At 31.8% G+C, this 19,888-nt stretch overlaps 1 protein-coding gene across 1 annotated transcript; it reads right to left on the bottom strand.

Moving 5' to 3' along the window:
- Positions 1 to 7,934: 7,934 nt before the first annotated feature.
- Positions 7,935 to 14,715, bottom strand: EDA7 (embryo sac development arrest 7). The gene is made up of 16 exons (XM_088498457.1): positions 14,293 to 14,715; positions 14,097 to 14,195; positions 13,517 to 13,608; positions 13,239 to 13,339; positions 12,474 to 12,564; positions 12,142 to 12,200; positions 11,895 to 12,015; positions 11,554 to 11,622; positions 10,847 to 10,899; positions 10,651 to 10,759; positions 9,958 to 10,128; positions 9,722 to 9,880; positions 9,509 to 9,601; positions 9,212 to 9,394; positions 8,766 to 8,950; positions 7,935 to 8,553 (listed from the first exon to the last, which is right to left on the bottom strand). The coding sequence occupies exons 1-16, from the start codon at positions 14,423 to 14,425 to the stop codon at positions 8,208 to 8,210; spliced, it is 2,064 nt and encodes a 687-aa protein (XP_088354583.1). The 5' UTR covers positions 14,426 to 14,715; the 3' UTR covers positions 7,935 to 8,207.
- Between the last annotated feature and the right edge of the window lie 5,173 nt (positions 14,716 to 19,888).

Genomic DNA, 19,888 nt, shown 5'->3' with positions numbered 1-19,888 from the left:
AATTAAATTATGTAATTATTCTCAATTATCAAATTTAAGTGAAGATATCGGTGTATGGAATTTATGAATCTGAAGATGAATTTTGCTTGATAATTGAAATAACTTGAAATGCATAATGTAGTGGTAGCTAGTTGTGGGTAACATGATGTAATGGTTGGTGAGGTTTAATGGTTTGCGAATGGAAAAACCACATGCTATGTAGATATGAGGTTGGTGGCTAGTTAGCTTTCGTTTCGTGATGGAATTAACCACTTCTTCTTTTTATCTAGCTAGGAATATATGTATAGTTTCTGATTATTTTTCTTTTTTCTTTTACCTTGGTGAATTATTTCGGCTATTACTAGAAATATTACAATTTTTTATTATCACTTTTTTATTTATTCTTTGGCTGTGACTGTGATGAACATTATAGGGATAGAATCATTTAGCGTAGGAATGTATAAAGCTGGTTGATGTGGCTTTTGTAGTTTGACAAATATGCAAAATGCATGAATGTGCATTTGACACGGCTTTGGGATCGATGAAATCAAAGAACTTTGATTGGATGGAATAATAATAATAACAATAATAATAATAATAATTAAAAAAAAAAGGTGGGGATGGATGCAATTGCAATGTGGTTGATGTGGGCGAGACATGCTATGTGGCTTGTGCCTTTCAAACACTAATATTAGTTTCTTTTTTATTTTGTCTTCTTATGAAGAAATGTTATAAGATCTCGACAAGGATGGGGATTATATTTTTAGACGCCGTATCTGAATGTTATCATCCTCTCAGAACGGAATCCTATACAATAATTTTTTTTTTTTTTTTTTTTATATATGAAGGTAGAGAGAGGATTTAATATGCATCTGATCAGAGATTTGTTGTATGGTTTTTGTTCTTACTTCCTTGGTAATCAGCGATTTGTATTTTGTTCTATCTAATCCAACAACACCTCATTATATTACCTAATACTAATTATTAATTAAGAAATTTCTTGCTGTACATTGTTATTTATTGCCATAACTTTATTGCCAACAATAATCTTATGCTCAGTAAAATATATATTATAAGGTAAGAATAGTACCCCACTACCGGCTAAAATAAAAAATAGTAGTCAATTGTAAAGTCAAACTCTTTTTTATTAGAAATTGAGTGAAAGAAATGCTTACACATAATCACTTTGAGTAGCGTCTTTCATATAATAATAATCATAATAATTTTTTTAAAATTTCTTTGATGAAAAATAAATTTGAATAAAAAATAAATTTTTTTATTAAATTTATAAAAAATATATGCATTGCACATAATAAATTTTTTTACTAATATTTTTTTTCACTCCACCAAAATTTCCTTTTTTATCGTAACATTACCAAGTTGGAAGTTGAAAAGGCTATGAAAAAGGACTCTTTCATTAATTTTAAATATTGAAATCTTTTGACCGATTGTTGTATATATGTGTTTATTAAAAAAAAAAAAAATAAGAAGTGACATTTGGGAATTCCTAAAAGTATATAGAGAGTGGAAGTGGAGGATTTCACTTTTTAATAGCAATAGTAATTTTAAAATTCTATTGTCAGATTTATTATGAACAAACATGTATATTCTTAAATCTAAGATTGTATTGACCAATTCATTGGATACCTATTACAGCGTTTAAAAAAGGAAAAAAAAAAATCCACTACATGTGACATACAAATTAAAATGTTATACTTGAATTTTTATTACCCATATCTTAATAACCCAACCTGATATAAATCACATTTTTTGCAATGACTTTTTTACAGATATTTCATAATTTTGTGTTGGCAAATTAAATGTCCTTTACTAAATCTTGGCATTTAATTATGAGTTAATTTTAATAAAACTGTTACTAATATAATATATTCTTTACACTATATATATGCATTTTCCTAATAAGCTCTTGAAGTATAATCTTAAATTATTACCATTAACGAACTAACAATTAAGAACAAAATTGTAACTTTATTTGCTACCGATCTATGAATTAAAAGCTATAACATTCTCAAACGTTCAAACAAGGCAATACATGGAATCGATCTCTATATATAAACAATGGAGTCAAATTAAAACAATCGCAAAATTTTTATTATAACGTTGGTTATTTAATTTAAATAAATGAATGGTGTGCATGTAAATAAATGTCAAATTGTTTTTCAGATCAATTTTCTGTTCTTGCATTGATGCATGAATTTTCAATAACAATAACAATAATAAATTTATATGAAAGTTTGCTGTTGACTATCTTGAAGTTTGATTTCATTAAATTTGCTGATGAAAAACTTGAATTATTTTATTGGATTTAGCTAATATATATCTGGTAATAAAGTTATCAATTAAAAAAATATAGAAAAAAAAAGTTAAATTATTAATGTATTTATACATTTATTAAAGTAAAAAAAAAAAGTATTTTTAAGGTTTTATAGAATTTGGGAAAAATTCTTGAAGTGTGCTAATGAACTATTCAGTGTCACTCAATAACTCCTTTTTACCAAGCTAATTAAAGCAATCCCAATGCAGTAGATGCATAAAAATTAGTAAAAGGTCTCTAATCAGATTTATTATTTTGAATGATTCAGATGCATAATATTTTAAAAAAATTATTAAAACCCTAAAAATTTACAATTTTCAAGGTACTTATTATAGAGATGATTAAACTTATTTAATTAAATGTAACTTTAAGAATTACCCCAAGGACAGTATTTAAATAATATAAAAAGTATTTAGTATTTACCACATTTATTTATGTGACACTATATACATTTATTTAAATCCATTAATTTTTTTTACAGAAAAGTACCCATAGCATTGCATTTTTCTCCATGAAGAAATGTATATAAAAAGTAAATTAAGTGAAAAAGTTGTTAATACATGTCAATTGACTTTTTTTTTTGGTGACAGAATTAATTAGGGTCATGTGAACTTTGGTGCATAGACAATTTTTTTAATCAATCCCCATGGCTTCATTTTTACGTTTCTTTGTCTTTACTCTTTAAGGTTCCTAAAAGGTAGGCGTGACCATAAACTAATGAGAAAAAAAAAAAAGTTTAGTCATAGTTGATGGTGAACATGATTGAGTATAAATCCGGAAGCTAAGTTATAAGAATGAAGAAGCAAGTAGTAAAAAAGAAAAAGTAGGGAACTTGATCTATAAGCCAATAATCTTTATAAATAGTAGAAGAGGGACACATTTAGCTTTATGATAACTTGGATATGGAATAAAGGGAAATAATTAATATATAGGCAATGTAACAGCATCATCAATTCATCAAATTGAGGAATATGCAAGCAATGTAAGGAACATAGTGATGCTGATTGCTCAGCTAATTCATCATTACATAAAATAGTTTTATTTAATTTCTTTTTTTTATATATATATTTCAAGCCTTTATGATCATAAATTCAATAATTCGGGATGCAGAGGTTTTAACAAGGACAATAAATTTCTTAATAATAAATAATTAGCGAGTAGTGATTGAAATATTAGGTCTAAAGTCTTATTCTCGTTTAAGACTTATATATTGAGAGTCCAATTGAGTAATAATAAAGAGTTTTATTTTTTTAACCAAGTATTAAAAGGTTTAATTTTCTCTAGAAATATGAAAAATTTTGAGACTTTAGATTGTTCTATTTCTATCAAATGTCTACAAATGAAAAATTAATCATCATAATTAACTGAAGATTATGTGATCTGAAGATAAGGGAAAAAAAATACATTGAGAGCTCACAAAAATAATTTACAATAATATTAAAGAGACAATGATTCAAAATAAATTTATTTAGTTTAATATTCATAATTTTGATGCATATAGTATCTGTAATTCATAAATATTACATCTAATATTATAAAATAAAAAATTAGACTATTTTAGATTAATTTTTATTATCTTTTAAATAATTTTAAAATTTTAAATTTGTAAACTAATAATTGTATCTATTAAAGTGTTTACAAATTAATGAATGATTAGTCATTGTTTGACACTAAATACTTCAATAATGAATAAAAATGTCTTTCAAGTTATCTATCACTTTAATTAGTTTCACATTAAATAAATTAAAGTTGATGTTATATATTTCACCTTTTAATTTAGATGTGGTTGGGAGAATGGTGTAAGACGCAGTTATGGAATGTATAAGTGCTTTACACAAATGTGGTATCAGGAATAAAAATTGGACCGTCCTATTTTTGGGAACACAAATCATACCCTCCGATTTGTGTACTTCAAATTTTTTTAATGTTTTAAATACAAATCGAAGGGTCCGATTACCTTTGCCAAAATTTAAATTTTCTCTTCCACACTAATTGGACTGTTCAATTAGTAGGCTTAATTTTTTTTACAAAGAAATTGGATGGTCCCATTTCTTCATCCTTGTTTTAGAAAAAACTGTCCCACATCCATGTCTAACACCCACATTTTCCACAATAACACATAATACACACATGCTTCTCATATAAAAAAAATGAGCATATATATTTAACAATAGTAAAATTTAATAATAAATAGAAATAAACGTCTAAATGTAAAATACACACGTTATATATTAAAAATAAAAAATAATAAAATAAAAGTGGACACATGAACCACTATATGAAATTGAGATTTAGGCCTACATAGATAATTATTGTAATTAGCTAAATAGAAAAGAAGGATTAAAGCACAATTTTCAATGAAGATTATAACTTTTTTAGGCTTTTACAACTAAGTTAGTGAAAGAAAAGAAGAAAAAAGGTTTGTGTGCGGTTGGCAGCAGGAGCATAGGATGCGTCACTGTCACGAAAAATGATTCCCAGAGAATGCAAATAGATCCATCCACCGCCATGTGGGGCCCACTTGCAAGTTCTTTGTTTTGTAGGAAAAAAGCACACTACCATACACCTTATTATATCTCTTCCCAATCTACATCCTCTTTTGGATACATTTTTAAGTCTGTTTCTTACTACTTATTAAAGTTAATATATCTATGAAGAAAAAGGAGTTTAAGGTTTTTGTGATTACTGAATTTTTACAAATTAAATGTCCTAAAGTAATTTTACAAGTGCCCATTTTTAAACTTTAGAAATTAGGAATGATTTCATAAACTTTAGAGAGTAAAAGTGTTGCTAGTCTTTTTTTTTTTTTATTTAACAATTAAGTGATTGTCAAAAATATTTGCAACCAACAAAATATTATGTGCACAAAAAAATTAATTATTATTATATATTTGTATATAAATACATATATTATTTAATACGTATTTTATAAGAATATCTGATTTGATAATTTTTTTTTTAATGTAATATAGTTTTTGTAAGCAATTAGAGTAAATACCTAAATTGGTTCTTAAAGAAATTAAATCGAACTTTTTATTTTTTAGAAATCCTTGAAATTTATTGTTGTTGGAGTCCTTTCATCACTTTTAATTGAATTTTTAATATGCGTGTTAGATAAAAAAAAATCTAACAAATATTATTATAAGACAATTAGATCTCAAAAATATTAATGTAAGATAAATTAATCCCCTTTAAAATGATAGAAAAACAGATTTGTTTGAAAAGGTAATTTTTTTAAAGACTTTTAAATAATAAAATTTTGTTAGAGACTAAAGTGTCCGATCAAACTTTTTTTAACGATCAATGTAAATATTTATTCATAGATTTTTTTTAATAATTATTGACTGTAGTAAAAAATATTAAATGTTTTTCTTTATGAAAATTAGGCGACTGCCAAAAATATCTTTATTTAAACATTTTGATACAATTATTAATTGTTAAAAATACTATTACTTTTTTTATAGTTAATTACCTTAAATGTTCTACCAATATAATTATTTTTAGTGACCATTAAGGTATACCGTATTATATCTAACAAATGAAACTTTATACACATCACAATATAAATTACATACTCTCCCAACTAGAAAAGGAAAGGGAAGATGTGCTTTAAAAGCTATTAATAGATACAAAGTAAGATGCAAATATATATAATAAATCATATTTTAGTTAATATATATCAATTGATGCACAACACGACCTATCACGTGCTCTATATAAAAATGAAAAATGTTCTTTTTCTAGACAAACAAATCTAAACAGTTCTAATTATTTTCATTTTTTAATATATTCAGTAAAACCTTTTCTAGTAAATAAATTAAATATCAATGAGATTAGTTTATTTTTATTATATGTTAACATAAAATCAATGATACTTATTACTTAATGAAATAATTACCATTTTTAAATTCACCAGAATCAGATTCGCAAATGATAAGCAACCGATTTGCTTGTCTAGCTAGAACAATATGAAATACTAAAATAATATAATAATCCATAAGAAGAAAAAACAATAACACATTGATATTATCAATAACAGTTATTAATTACATACACAACACAAGTGGTAGGCATTACTCATTGCCAACTAATTACTAATTATGTAACTAAATAATTATATATTAAAAAAATTATCTAATTCAATCCTACAAGAAAACGTGATAGCATGCAAATATTAATTAAAAGATACTCCAAAGCATACTACTAATATACTTAGAAGCATTAGGGTCTGAATGGTATTAATTGTTACCTTTGGGGGTGTTGGTTCTTTGTTGGAAATTCCTTTAATGCCGGAAGAGAAGAATGGTATAGAATCATACAAGCAAAACTATAGGGAAAGAAAATATAATTAAAATAAAAAAGGAAGGAGAAAGAGAGAAAGCATAGGGAAGAAGAAAAGAACATATGGCATACATAGTATTCTCCTGTATGTATTGATTAATGAGGGAGCATAGAAAAAGAAAAGTGTTATTGGGAAAGTGAAATGGAAGGTGTTGTCTCAAAATTTGACATGCTTGTAAGTTAGTAAGGATTCCTTTTGTTTCAGGATAGCCAGGCAAATTCATTCCTCTGCTTCTTAACTAAAAAAAAATTGAATCCTCTCTATTGATACTTATCACATTTAACAACATCAATTGAAAAAAAATTATATTCTAGTTAAAGAACTAATAATACGTAATCTTCTGGTAAAAAAAAAATAGTACTGCTTCATTAGAAATGGGAATGGATTATTATCTTTTTCTAATTATTTCTTTCAAAGAGCATAGAAACCTAATTGCATATTTTTTTAAACTAAAACTTTCGTAGAAAGGTTTAAATTACATAAATTTAATTAATTTTTTTTTTTGTACAATATAAAAACTTGACTTGGGAATTACATTAAACACATAAAAAGAAACTCAAAATCATTTCAATATATACACATGAACAATGCTTAGAAAGTGTTTGGCTCAAAATCCGCTTGATACCTAGTCTTTTCATATTATTATTTGTTTACTTCACAAATAGATTAAGGAGTTTTCATTAGATTTAATTAAGGCCAATTTTCTCTCTATTATATTTTACTTCCTTATGCTACTGCTAACCACTACTGGTTGCCGATATATGACCACCGACGGTACCTGGCAACCACCATCACCACCAACAACTACTTAGCATTGGCAACGCTGCCTTTCCAGCAACTACCACCACTAGCAACCACCTCTTGCCCCACTGTCACTAGCTACCCGTGCAACAACGATCGACCATTGCCGATAACTACCACCATGCCGCCAACAACCAAAACGCAATGCCTGGAAACACCACCTTTCGATGCTGATACCTATTTCTTTTTGTAATTTTGAATTAATTTTCATGTGTGAAACCAAACTCTATGACGAAGAAATTAATTCATTTTTCTTACATCACCGGTTCTGTTTTATTGTACATATGTAGATTTTGAAAGTTGCAAAACATCTCCTTAAAGACTGCAATGAAATCATTGAAATTTTATGTCCAACATCATGGTAGATCTAATAATAAAATAGGATAACACCTTCACCATACTATGTTATATGTATAAATAAGTTCTTAATTCATATATAAATTTTTCTTTCAATTTTAGTCCAGTAAAACTTTAAAATGGCCATTCTAATTACTGTCGTTAATTCCATTAAGCACGTAATAAATGAAATATAATACAACAAAAATGCCTAAAGCCATGCCAATTAGTGCCTTAAGCCCTCTATATGTGCCATAGAAATGGCGAGTGAACTATAAAAGTTAAGCAACATTAGAACTTAAGACTAATTCCATCCCTCCACCCAGCCTAAACATTTTTAATGAAAAAGAAAAATGAAGCAAAATCATATTTAAAGAATCAAATGACATTATACTTTAAGAGAGTAAAAGGGCATTATCTCCGTCCTCTTCTGCCATTGCCACGGTTCCCTCTATTCCCTCTACCGCGAAAGCCTCCTCCTCTTGGCGGCTTAAGTCCCAAAGACTGAACTCCTCTCCTTTTCTGGTGTGGCTTTTCTTGGTCCTCGTCGTCTTCTCTGTACTTGGCTTTGCTTCTCGCTGTGAAAGTTATTTCCCGCGATCCTCCTGGACCCTGCTTAACACCATTCGGTACACTACGAGAATATTGTTGATCTTTGAGAGCTGCCACTCTATCCCCCATAGGAAGTGATTCCTCACCAGCAAGTGACTTCTGACTCCAGAACGCCTCTGCGTGCTGCTCATTCTTAACTTCATACATTCTGTGCACATAACAAGGAAAATTATCTCAGTAATTAAGAATCAACAAAGAAGAAAAAAACAAAATGGCATGTTCTACAAACAGGAAGCCAATAGTGTAAAGAACTTGACTTCATAGATGATGAAAACTAGACTCTTTTATTATAATAACTGGATAGAAAGCACCAAATCCTGATTGATAAGAGCCTCTGCAAATTGGTAATAGATTCTTTACCTTGGTACCCGAGGTTTCGAAAGTTCATCTTCTGATGATGCTGATACATCAGTCTCACTTTCACTTTGATCATCATCCGACTCAGCAGGTTCAAAATGCTCTTCTAGCAAGGAAGGTTGCTTCTTAGAACCACCTACGGGATGTAAAGCCAGATATTCGTCTGAGGTCTCCTTAATCTCGTATTCCTGAAATAAAAGTAGCATGAGTAACTGTCTGAAAGAGGAAATATCATGTTCAAAGTGGAGAATTAATAAAACAAACTCTATGCATAAGCCAAATGTCCCATACGTGCTCTCACTTACATTAATAAAATTTTAACTTACAAGCATCTAAATTTACAGTGCATCCAAAAATAAATATTTATCGGTACAAGGTATGAGCTTTAATTTATCTCAGCCTATTTGTTAAAGGACTAATAACAACTGGTATATTTCTGATTGTAGTACCTTGTTTGTAAATATCGCTTTAAATCGCTCGTCTTGAAGATCTTCCATGATAAGCCCTTTCTTTTTCTTGGATGACTTTTTATTTTCATCATCACCAGCATCTCTGTTCTCATTTTCAGCTTCTTCACTTTCAAGGAGGCGTGCTGCAAGTTTCCGATTAATTTTGGGTAATTTTTTCCTTATCTGCAAGGGAAACAATTTAGGCAAGACCATGGATTAGTATTCCAGTCTATATCATTTAATCACCCTTAGCTACTTAAATACGAAAAGAAATCAATTATGAGTGAAGGAATCAACTGTAATTCGAGAGGCACGTTCAGCCTCCATCTTCTCTCTCTTCTGTTGTTCAATGTAAGCTTCATATTCAAAAGGATCCGCCAGTGCTTTAGCCTACAAAAATGTTGATATATCATATGAAAGCACGGAAACAGAATCCAGAGCATCTAGCAATACAATATCAGCATTACACCAATTCAGAAGTATGTATAAAAAAGTATCAGCAAAACTCACCTTTTTGTATAATGCATAATTAATGAAGTACCCATGCATATAGGCTCTAAGCAAATTAGTCCCAATTAGGTTTGTCAAATTTAATCTCTCAAGCTCTTCCTTTGTCAAAAATTTGTAATGATCATAGATAGTTGTCTGTCCACCTGTGTCTAGCTCCTCCTGTAAAAATAGTTCTAATGTCAAAACAAGTAATAGACTAGCTAATCCTATAATCAAATAAAATAGTTAACACATACTGTGAAATTTTCTATAGAGGAACACCACTTAGGAGCAGGTCCAAGGGATGGTATGAAGTATGATGGTATTTGGCTACTGTCTAAGGCCAGCAAGATCAAACCACTGCCAGGAAATGTACATACATCATTGATTTTTCCACCTGTAGGCTCAATGCTGGTCATGCCTTCTCCCTGAAACCATTTCATAACCAATCATATGACAAGTGACAACCAATGTTGATGAACATACCTGAATTCAGTCATTACTAAAATGTGTAAGAAATCATATAGGGCTCATCTAAAGAATAGATCATACATGTACACGAGACATCAACGAGTGAGCATAGAAATGTTGGTGTACTCGCCATTTCTATGGCAAATATAGAGGGCTTAAGGCATAAGTTGCCATGGCTTTAGGGCAATTTTGTTGCATTATATTTAGCCTAAGATATACTGGTTTTTTGTTGCGATTCTTGTTCCTTGCTCCCAATTTTTTAAGTTCCATCAAGATGAGTTATTTTTTTGTGGAAGTTTCATATGGTTTGTGCTTTTCATTTTTTTTTTTTTGGGAAAAATTTCCTTTGTTTTTCTCCTCTCACTGATATAAAAGCTGGCTCAGCTGTTAGTATTTGATACATGCTATGGATGACGATATGGTAAGCATAGAAATGTTAATATGAAAATATAATAGCAGGAATGACAGATCTTATCTACCGTTTCAGGATCCCATATTCTAACGACGTGATCATCGCTGGTAATCAACATAGATTGTTCATAGTTAAGAGTCCGATGCCACTTAATATCCAATATGGGACTGCCATACCTGTGAGACAAATTTTAAGCAACCATTAGTTACGAAGTATATATGTTAATACAAACATAAATCTCTGGAACAAGGATGTTAGCTTACATATGATCCTGTATTCGTATTGGATGGGATGAGCGAAGGTCGTAGATGAGAACCTGCATGTGCAAATATTAAATGTAAACAAAATCCATAATTTCGTATTCAAGGGAAAGAAAGGTTGCACCTGCAGACCCAGTTCAGCAAAAGAGAACTTGCATTCCCCACCGCATATAAGATCTCTTTTTAAGGTAAAGGTACCAACTACTAAGGTCTATCCTTATAAATAACAGAGAAGAAACACAAGATTATTCCGGTCTTCAATGCTCCCATGACAAGTTTGTACTGTCTAAATAAACTATGTCTACTAAGAGACAATTATTTCCAAGCAAAACATAACTTTTTCTTTCTTTCCTTTTTTTTGAATTATATACTTTGCATCTGAAACTAGCTTAAACTTCAGAACAAGGAAACTGTGCCAATGAATTATTCACAGTACAAGTTCGTTATGCCCTTGATTGAGGGACGGGCAAAATGTTACAGTGTAATTTCTAAGGAAGACCATTCACTTGTTTTTCTTACACTTAATTTTGTATCACTTCTAGGTATATGCAATACCAAATACAGCCTTGCCACAAAATCCCATGTTGCATCAAATATGACCATTTTCCACTTATTCACTAATAAGATGACATATTCTACAAAACAAATAAGTTTTATCATATAAGCAACATAAGTGTTTGGTTTCTGATATTAGTAAAATAGGATCACACCTTTCCTGCACTACTTCCAACAGCCATTAAGAAACCACCATCTCCATCAAACTCCAATGCAGTGACCCCCTACAGATACAGAAATGTTGCCGAATGAAGATGTCAGTTAAGCAACACAATCTACAACCTCGGGTACAACATTGAGAAAAGGGAGAATGATACATATTTCCGACCATTTGAAACATGAAAAAAACGAATAAGTGGCTAACAAATCAAACATATCATATTTTGGTCAATGATATTTGCCTTGCACCAAAGGCTTTGGCACATCCAAAATAGTAAATAATAAAATATCATCTCAGGTACACAGAAAATTTGAATGCCTCCACATGTTCTACTACCTGATCAACATCGCCACTAGGTCCGACTGCATCAATTCTGCCAACTGAAGATCTCACACGCATGTCAAAGCATTCGACAGCACCATCTTCACCACCACAGGCAACTAGTCCATGAAGCTTGCTAAATTTGCAAATTCAGAATTTCAGATACAATTTTAGTTACACTTATTCATACCAAGCATATGATACAGTGCTCTTATAAATGAAAGGAAATAAAGCCACTCAGTATTTAAGTTCCACTACATACCTTCTTGAAACCACATTCAATGCAGGGGATTGTGTATTGAGGGAGGAAAGAAATCGCCCCTGACATGCAAAGAAAGGTAGATCTATAAGTAAGACAAGTAAAAACAAGTGTTGCCCCAATTCTTTGCAAGAAATACACCAAACGAAATACAGAACAGAACATGATGTTTATACCAAATATAGGAATTCCACTCCAAATTCCAAAGAGTACCATGAGAATATAATTTAAAGTTTGCACCTTCAGATTTCGTTCACAAAGTTCAACCAATACGAAAAAATCAATATTCATGACACTAGTGATGCCTTTGAAACAAAAACTTAAAGCTTGAATACCTGCTCTAAGTTAATTCTGTACAATTCTGGGGAAGAGGCAGCACAAAGCAAATCACAAGACCAGCTGTCATATGTAATATCCCTTCCCATTCTGTCAAACAAGAACATCATGGCATGTAATCAAACTCATGAATTTTGATTATAATTATAGAAGACTTACTAGGATCAAGTGAAGTAGAAATATCATGCTACATTTAACCAGAGGGTCAACTGCAGCTGATCATGTAAATAAACCAGAAATATATGAAAAATACAGACAAATGCAAGGAAAGCTGCTATTGCATATTCGTGCTAACAACTCAAGATTCAAGAATCAACGTAATTAGCTAAGCCAAACAGTATAACAAGAAACAGATTTTCCAAATCATAACCAAGTGGTAAAGCACATCGAAAATCAAATGGAAATATTGAAGGAACATTTGGTTTGATCCTTTTAAGTAAGGTGATTAGCTAAAGCAGAACAAACATAATATAGTTTATTTTGGATGGCAAGCAGAGTTTCAATTGAAGAAGCTCCGTTTTTTCCTTTTACCAATGTGTCCAACAAAACGTGAAAGTTCCGTTTGCGGTGGAATGAATCTTAAACAGACTGCATTAAGCAATAGACTGATCAACTAATGCTAACATCCAAGTTTAATTGTCAGTACATATTTCTTTATTGAAGGATAAATTACCATTCAGTCACCAAAAGTATACATTTCTATAAACCAAAATGCTAGGCACCTAAAGAATTCATCATTATATTTTAGTAGAGGGAAATAAAACCTTGGTATTCGCAAACTGTAATGTTTTCCATATTTTGCATGTAGACAAACAGAGCGGTCAGCACATAAAAATGCTAGTTTCGAATAGTCATCTGTTAGAACCTGCATAAGCAAAATTATTCAATTACTAAAATAACAAATTGAGAAAATATGCAGGTAAACTCAAGCAACAAACCAATATGCAAATGAGGACAGTTTAAAACACATAACAAAAAATTAAGACAAAAACAATCAGGTTGCTAACCACTTTCTTCTTTAAACTAAAGATAGTTTCAGTACCTGAAAATCAATAATCTCTGAATCCAAATGCCTTTCAAACTTCAATCCTAGCTCCCGTACCTCGTATACTTTTACTTGTGGTGGATATATACCTACAATATTGAATCACCATGAGTGCCAAACTTTGAAATTAATACCTACTTACCTATCTTTTCATGCCACTTTTCCTACACCATCATGTCATTTATGGAATCTCAAGAGATCTCACTGAAATGCTAATATCCTATTATCTTCCCCCCACATGATTGATAACAATTGCAAGTTGCAACTGCTGTCCATTTTTTTTTCTCAAGGCCCAAGTTGCTTTAAAATAGTTTACCCACAATAACATCAAATTCCTAACGATCCTAGTTTTGAATTTGTAAGTGCTCCTTCGCAACATCCTCTCTAAAGAAAACTAACCATGGTCTTTAGACATGTTTTACTTGCTCAAACTGCTATTTGCAGTACTTGGTGCAATAATCCATGAATAATCAATGACTAATTTTCCGTATCACACTTCACAAAATTTTCCTCCTTGTTACTTAATCATCATTACTAATTAATAACGCACACACACATAAGCATGAATTTGAAGTACCTGAAGCTATGATATACTCGCCATCAGGAGTTGCCTTAATCTTGGTGGTTGCAGTTGTGAACCTCAAATCCTCGATCAATTGCACATTCTGCGTGTAACCTAGCAAACAAGTAAATAAATAAAGTGATGAACAAAAAGAACAATGCAAACCTAACAGTGGAAAATAGGAATAGAGAAAATAAAAAGGAGGAAGTACTTTTGACGTTGCGATGTGATTTCTGCTTCTTAGTGGGGAGCCAGGAAGCGAGTGAGGGTTGCTGGGAAGCTATTGTGTACATCTTCACGCCGTTTATCGACGTTGACTTCATGCCGCCATCTCGGGTCGCCATTTTCGCTTCTTAGATGCACAAACACACAGAAAGTGAAGTTTGAAGACGGTGAGGTTTGTTTTCGAGGTTTTTGCTCTTGCCGCCTCTCTTCTATTCTACTGAAGAAGAGGGGCGACGCGACGATGAGAGTCGCGAGGCGGAGAGAGGGAGGACTCCGGAGAGGCAGACGGCGACTTGCAGAGGGTGTGAACTGTGAACGGTGCGGCGACCCAGATACTCAGTGTTGAAAGCTTGGAGAGGCAGCAGCACAAACACTTTAGAACTTATGTTAGGTTGAGTTAAAATAGTCTACAATCATTTTACATATTTATCCCAAAAATATTATTTGCGAATCAAAATCAGCCCCTATTAATTTATTTTATATTTTAATATATTTTATATTAGTCACTAATTTTGATGTCCGCTATAAATGATTGATTTATATTCTTTCGCTACAAAAAATTAGATACGATGGTATTAATTTTTTTATTTTTATCAAAAATATGAAAATTCAAACTCGTGACCTCTTAGATAAATATAGAAAAATTATATCATTTGAGTAATAATTTATTGGTGATGGTATTAATCTACTTTGTTTTAATAAATTCAAAATGTATATTAAAAAATATCAAATTATTAAAAGATAGAAAATATCTAACACCCTGATAAAAAATTTTGGCTCTCAGTATTTAAAATAATAAAAATATATATTTTATACATTATATATAGAGTTAAGTATTTTTTTTGTCCCTAAAGTGTGAGGCTAAAATTAAAATTGTCATCGACCTTTTTTTATTATTAAAATCATCCTCAACGTTACAAAACGTTATAAAATCGTCCTTTTCTACTTTAATTTTATTTTTTTACCAAATTACCCTTAATAATTAATATAAATAATAAAAATAATATTAAAAAATAAAAACAAAACCCTTTCCCCCCATGTACTCCCACTCCCGTATCTCTTCCTTTTCTTCTCTCCCCATCTCCTTCCTCATCCTCTTCTCTATTCAGCCTTTCTTTCGGTGCGCAAGAAAAATGAAAGATGAGTCTTTGAACTGTGTTCCCAAGATTTGATGAATTTCATTGACATTGAAGGAGTAATGAATTCGCATGCTCGAATTGTTGGCACCCAATCTTATCAGCTGAAGCTAGGAGAAATTGGGCAAGGTCAATGTCCCTATTTTCCACTTCAGACAAAATCATGAAACCAATTTGAGCATAAGGATGCATTGGCATGAACCAATTATCTTGCCATTGTGAAGAGTATTGCACATACCTTGTTCCTGCCAATCTTACTATTTCCTCTGTTGATAACTTCTGGGGACTAATGCTAGTGCTAGTTTTCGCTTCTTCGTTGGCGCCGCTTAAGTTTCTCCGTCCTAACTTCTGGAACCTGCTTCCGTAACTATAGAGGAGCTCTCATGAAGGAGGCGGAGGTCTTTTCCTTTTACCTTTCTCACTTCATTGTTTACTTCAACCTCTACCTCAGCCTCCTCCCTACTTTACTCTCTCCACCCAAATCTTCAACAACAACAATACCAACAATTTTTTTTTTAATTTAAAAAAAATCAAACAAAACCAACATAGAATCAACAATAACATTATATCCAAATTCAAAAATCCATCACAACAACAACACTAACTATTTTTTTAATTTCAAAAAAATCAAACAAAACTAACACAGAATCAACATCTCAGATTCAAAAATTCATCAACAATAACAGCAATCTTTCAAAATTCAAGACAGAAATTTCCAAATTCTAATCCTTCAAACTCAAGAGAGAGAACGCAGAAGAGAGAAAAAAGAGAGAAGAGAGAAAAAAGATAGAAGAGAAAAACTCAGAGAAGAGAGGTGGTGTTGCTGCCGTCCGTCGCCGTCGCGGTTGAAGGAAAGAGGAGGACGAAGCGACGGCACGGAAGCTACGACCGTCGTCGTCACCGTCGTCGTCACCAGCTATAGCTGAGGAGAGGACAGATCGAGCGAGGAGAAAGAGCAAAGCCCCTCACCACCAAAAGCTCGACGACGGTGATGGAGCCCGACGTCGACAGAGCAGCTCTCCGCCATCACTCTTCCCTGTCGTCACCTCCTCCTTCTTCCTTTCCTTTCTTCTCCCTTTGTTCCTCTCTTCTCTCGTTCCCTCTCTCATCTCCTCGTTTTGTCTCTCTCTAGTCACGACACAATGGCGACATCGACGATGACGGCGGCGGCCGCACTCTTCCCCGCCGTCACCTCCCTTTTCTTCCTTTCCTTTTCTTTCTTCTTCCCCTGTTTCTCTCTTCTTTTGTTTGTCTTTTTTTTTTTTTTTCTGTCTTAGGTAGGGATAAGAGGTGGGGTGGGGGTAACCGAGTAAGGGGGTGGAATGGGATGATTTTTTTTAATATTTTTTATTTTTGTTTAAAGGGTAAAATTGTCAAAATATGTTGTTTATGGACAAAAGGATGATTTTATAATGTTTTATAACGTTAAGGATGATTTTAATAACAAAAAAAGGTCGGAGACGAATTTGATTTTCACCCCAGACCTTAGGGACGAAAAAAGTACTTAACCCTTATATATAATAAAAAATTTAGAAAGTCAATACTAATTCAGTTAACTAATTTAGAAAAAAAACTATGTTTGAAAGGAAAATAATATAAAAAAAATCAGAAATTAAAACAATAAAAATATCTAAAATTTAAGTAAACAATATTTAAACTTTAAATAATTTAATTTAAAATATAACTTTTAGATTTAATATTTAAAAAGTTTAATTATTTTGTTACTTTTTATAATTTTATCAAATTTATAATTAAATTCTTATATTTTTTTTAATTAGGTCCTTATACTATTTTTAATCTTGTAATTAGATCATTATCAATGTAAAAAATATTAAACTTAATGGAATATTTTTTTTACAAATTGAAAATAATCACAATTAAGAATCTAATTAGATATTTGATCACATATTTTTTTGGGAGAAATATTTCGTTAATTTTAAACTTTTTGATACAAAAAATACCTAATTATAAAATTAAAAGTAATATAAGAACCTAATTGAAAAAAATATATAAAAACCTAATTGCAAATTTGATAAAATTATAAGAACTAACAAAATAATCAAATCTATTTAGAACTTAGAATTTAAAGTTTAGAATAGTCGATGGTGGTGGTTGTCGGGAAAAAAATTGTGGTGTTAAGAGAAAGAATATACATAAGTGAAAGGAGATAAAATAGTAATTTCAAAAATATATGGGCAAGTGGATTTGTTTGGTTGTGATTAGAGACAGAATTAGGCTAAACATCCTATGCGGGACCTGACTTACAGTTGGCCTGCTTTAGCCTGACCTAATTAAGAAAATATTCAAATCCAAGCCTAGGATAAAATCTTTTATCTTAATATGCATGACTCGCGCAAGTGAAGTTGTTTAATTAAGATTTTATTAATTGCTTTGCTCTAGCTCTTACAAGGAGAGAAAATTCTTTCTCGCATTGAGAGATAATCCCGAACATTGGTTATGTAAATCCACTCTTTAAAGCCATAAACATCCATTCTTTCAAACTCTAACTATCTACATTAAACCAAAACACATTTCTATTAACAACATTACAATAATATCCAACTACGAATATAACAGTATACATCTAATATTGCAATAGGCATCTCCACTTACCAATGGCTAACTTTGGACTGATTTTATTAAAGGCCAAACAATCACTATCAACCTCAACAGGAGCCCAGGTTCTGATCCAGATTGCTTCAACTTGGTGGACAAAGTTATCTTAGAGAAAAAAAATGAAGTTCAAGGTATGTAAGAACACTCTACTTGGCTTGTTGGGTAACCCAACAAGAGTAGCTTTTTCTGAGGTAGGGAGAAACAAGTTTCTTATTAGATTCAAGGATAGGAACAACAAAAAGTAGATTATTAACAATGGGCCATGGAGCATTAGAAAAAACTTGTTAAACTTACAACCTTGGTGTCAAAATGTATCCATATATGAAGTGGGTCATGAGTTTATGGTGTTTTGGGTCCATCTTTATGGACTCCCTGAGAAATTACATGAGAGCAGAAACAGCATCAACAATAGAAAATATAGTGGGAATCTTAGAGGAAGTGGAGGATCCCATAATAGATGGGATGTTAATGAGTAATTTTCTGAGATTCAAGGTCGCGATAGACATCACTAAACCTCTACAAATTGACTTCTGGATGGCAAGAGATCATCTCCCTAAGACTTGGATAAGCTTTAAGTATGAACATTTACAGGATACTTTCTGCCTCAATTGTGGAATCATAGATCATGACAAGAGGAGATGCAAGAACCAGATGGCCATGTCAATCCGAGACCCAAATGAACCAAGGTATACAAAAGAGCTTAGTACCAGCCATGTGAGAGCTCTAGTTCGAAGGAGCCTTGATTTGGAAGATAAATCCATGACTCAGGAAGTTGGAGGAGAAGCGCAAGCGCATGGAATACAAATACAACAACAAGAGAAAGGGAATAACTAGAAAGCTGAGGATAGTGCGAAGAACCAACAGGTAAAGCAAAAATCTGAACAAGAAGTGATATCAGGAAAGAGGCTCTTTGAAATAAGGGAAAGTGGAAGCGGCTTTGGTAACTTAGGGGTGCAGGAGGAGATAGCAAATCCACTAATATAAGCAAGAGGTACAGTTAACCGAGAAGGATGACTAATCTATCACCTTAGTGATTTAATCCAAGAGCTTAAGAAAATGAAAGCTAAACAAGTAAGGGGGAATATGGGGAGATACTAAAAACAGATGGAACTATGAACCACAATTTTCTAATTGGACCAGTCTCCAAGTTAAGACCCAACCAAAACAAGAAAAAAGAAAAAATCCAGCTAGAAAAAATGAGTCCAACAAGAAACAAAGATAATTGGACCAAAAATTTCAATAAAATGGCTGAGCCAGAACAGACAAACCCAGCAAGAAAACTTTCAACAAATGGTGCAGGGCCATGGACTAGGCTGTGGGCTATACACATAGGAAATGGAGAGTCATATGGAAAAATTGATTAAAAAAGAGTAATAATACATCAGCTAATGATAGGACATAAGACACACATGAAAACTCAGAGTTGCACGAGAAGATGATATGGGCTATCAGAGACAAGTCAAAATAAAAGGAGGGAAAAAAGAGAGAAAAAGAAAGACAGATTCACATGGATGGAAAAGGAGGTATATACATCGTGGAGTTAGCTTCTGATGATGAAAAAGAACCCATACCTGAAGAGCAAGGAGCAAACGAAAACAACTATTAAAAAAAGGAGTTAATAATCTGCATCAAGGATAGACTACAATTAAAGAGGGAAGGAGAATGTAAACCAAAATTTCATAGCAGACAATGAATGGAATGACTTAGAAGAAGAGGGAAGAACCTAGAAGAGCTTCAGAAGTTGTGAAGAAGAAGAAAGCACCACCAGAGCATTGGAAATCCCGAGAATCCAAAACATGGTTGAGGAGGTGGGCCTAACTATGGCCCAAC

Source organism: Arachis ipaensis, chromosome B9, assembly GCF_059453495.1.
Source record: "Arachis ipaensis isolate K30076 ecotype BB chromosome B9, ASM5945349v1, whole genome shotgun sequence".
Taxonomy (NCBI): Eukaryota; Viridiplantae; Streptophyta; class Magnoliopsida; order Fabales; family Fabaceae; genus Arachis; species Arachis ipaensis.
This window is presented reverse-complemented; position numbering and strand designations above follow the sequence as displayed.

What these genes read in the sequence shown, in the direction of transcription:
- EDA7 (XM_088498457.1), bottom strand. Translation starts at nt 14,425, where the DNA reads ATGGCGACCCGAGATGGCGGCATGAAGTCAACGTCGATAAACGGCGTG. An exon ending in ATACGAATACAGGATCATAT is followed by an intron (nt 10,760 to 10,846) that starts GTAAGCTAACAT and finishes TTTGTCTCACAG; the next exon opens with GTATGGCAGTCCCATATTGG. An exon ending in CCTCTATAGAAAATTTCACA is followed by an intron (nt 9,881 to 9,957) that starts GTATGTGTTAAC and finishes CTATTTTTACAG; the next exon opens with GAGGAGCTAGACACAGGTGG.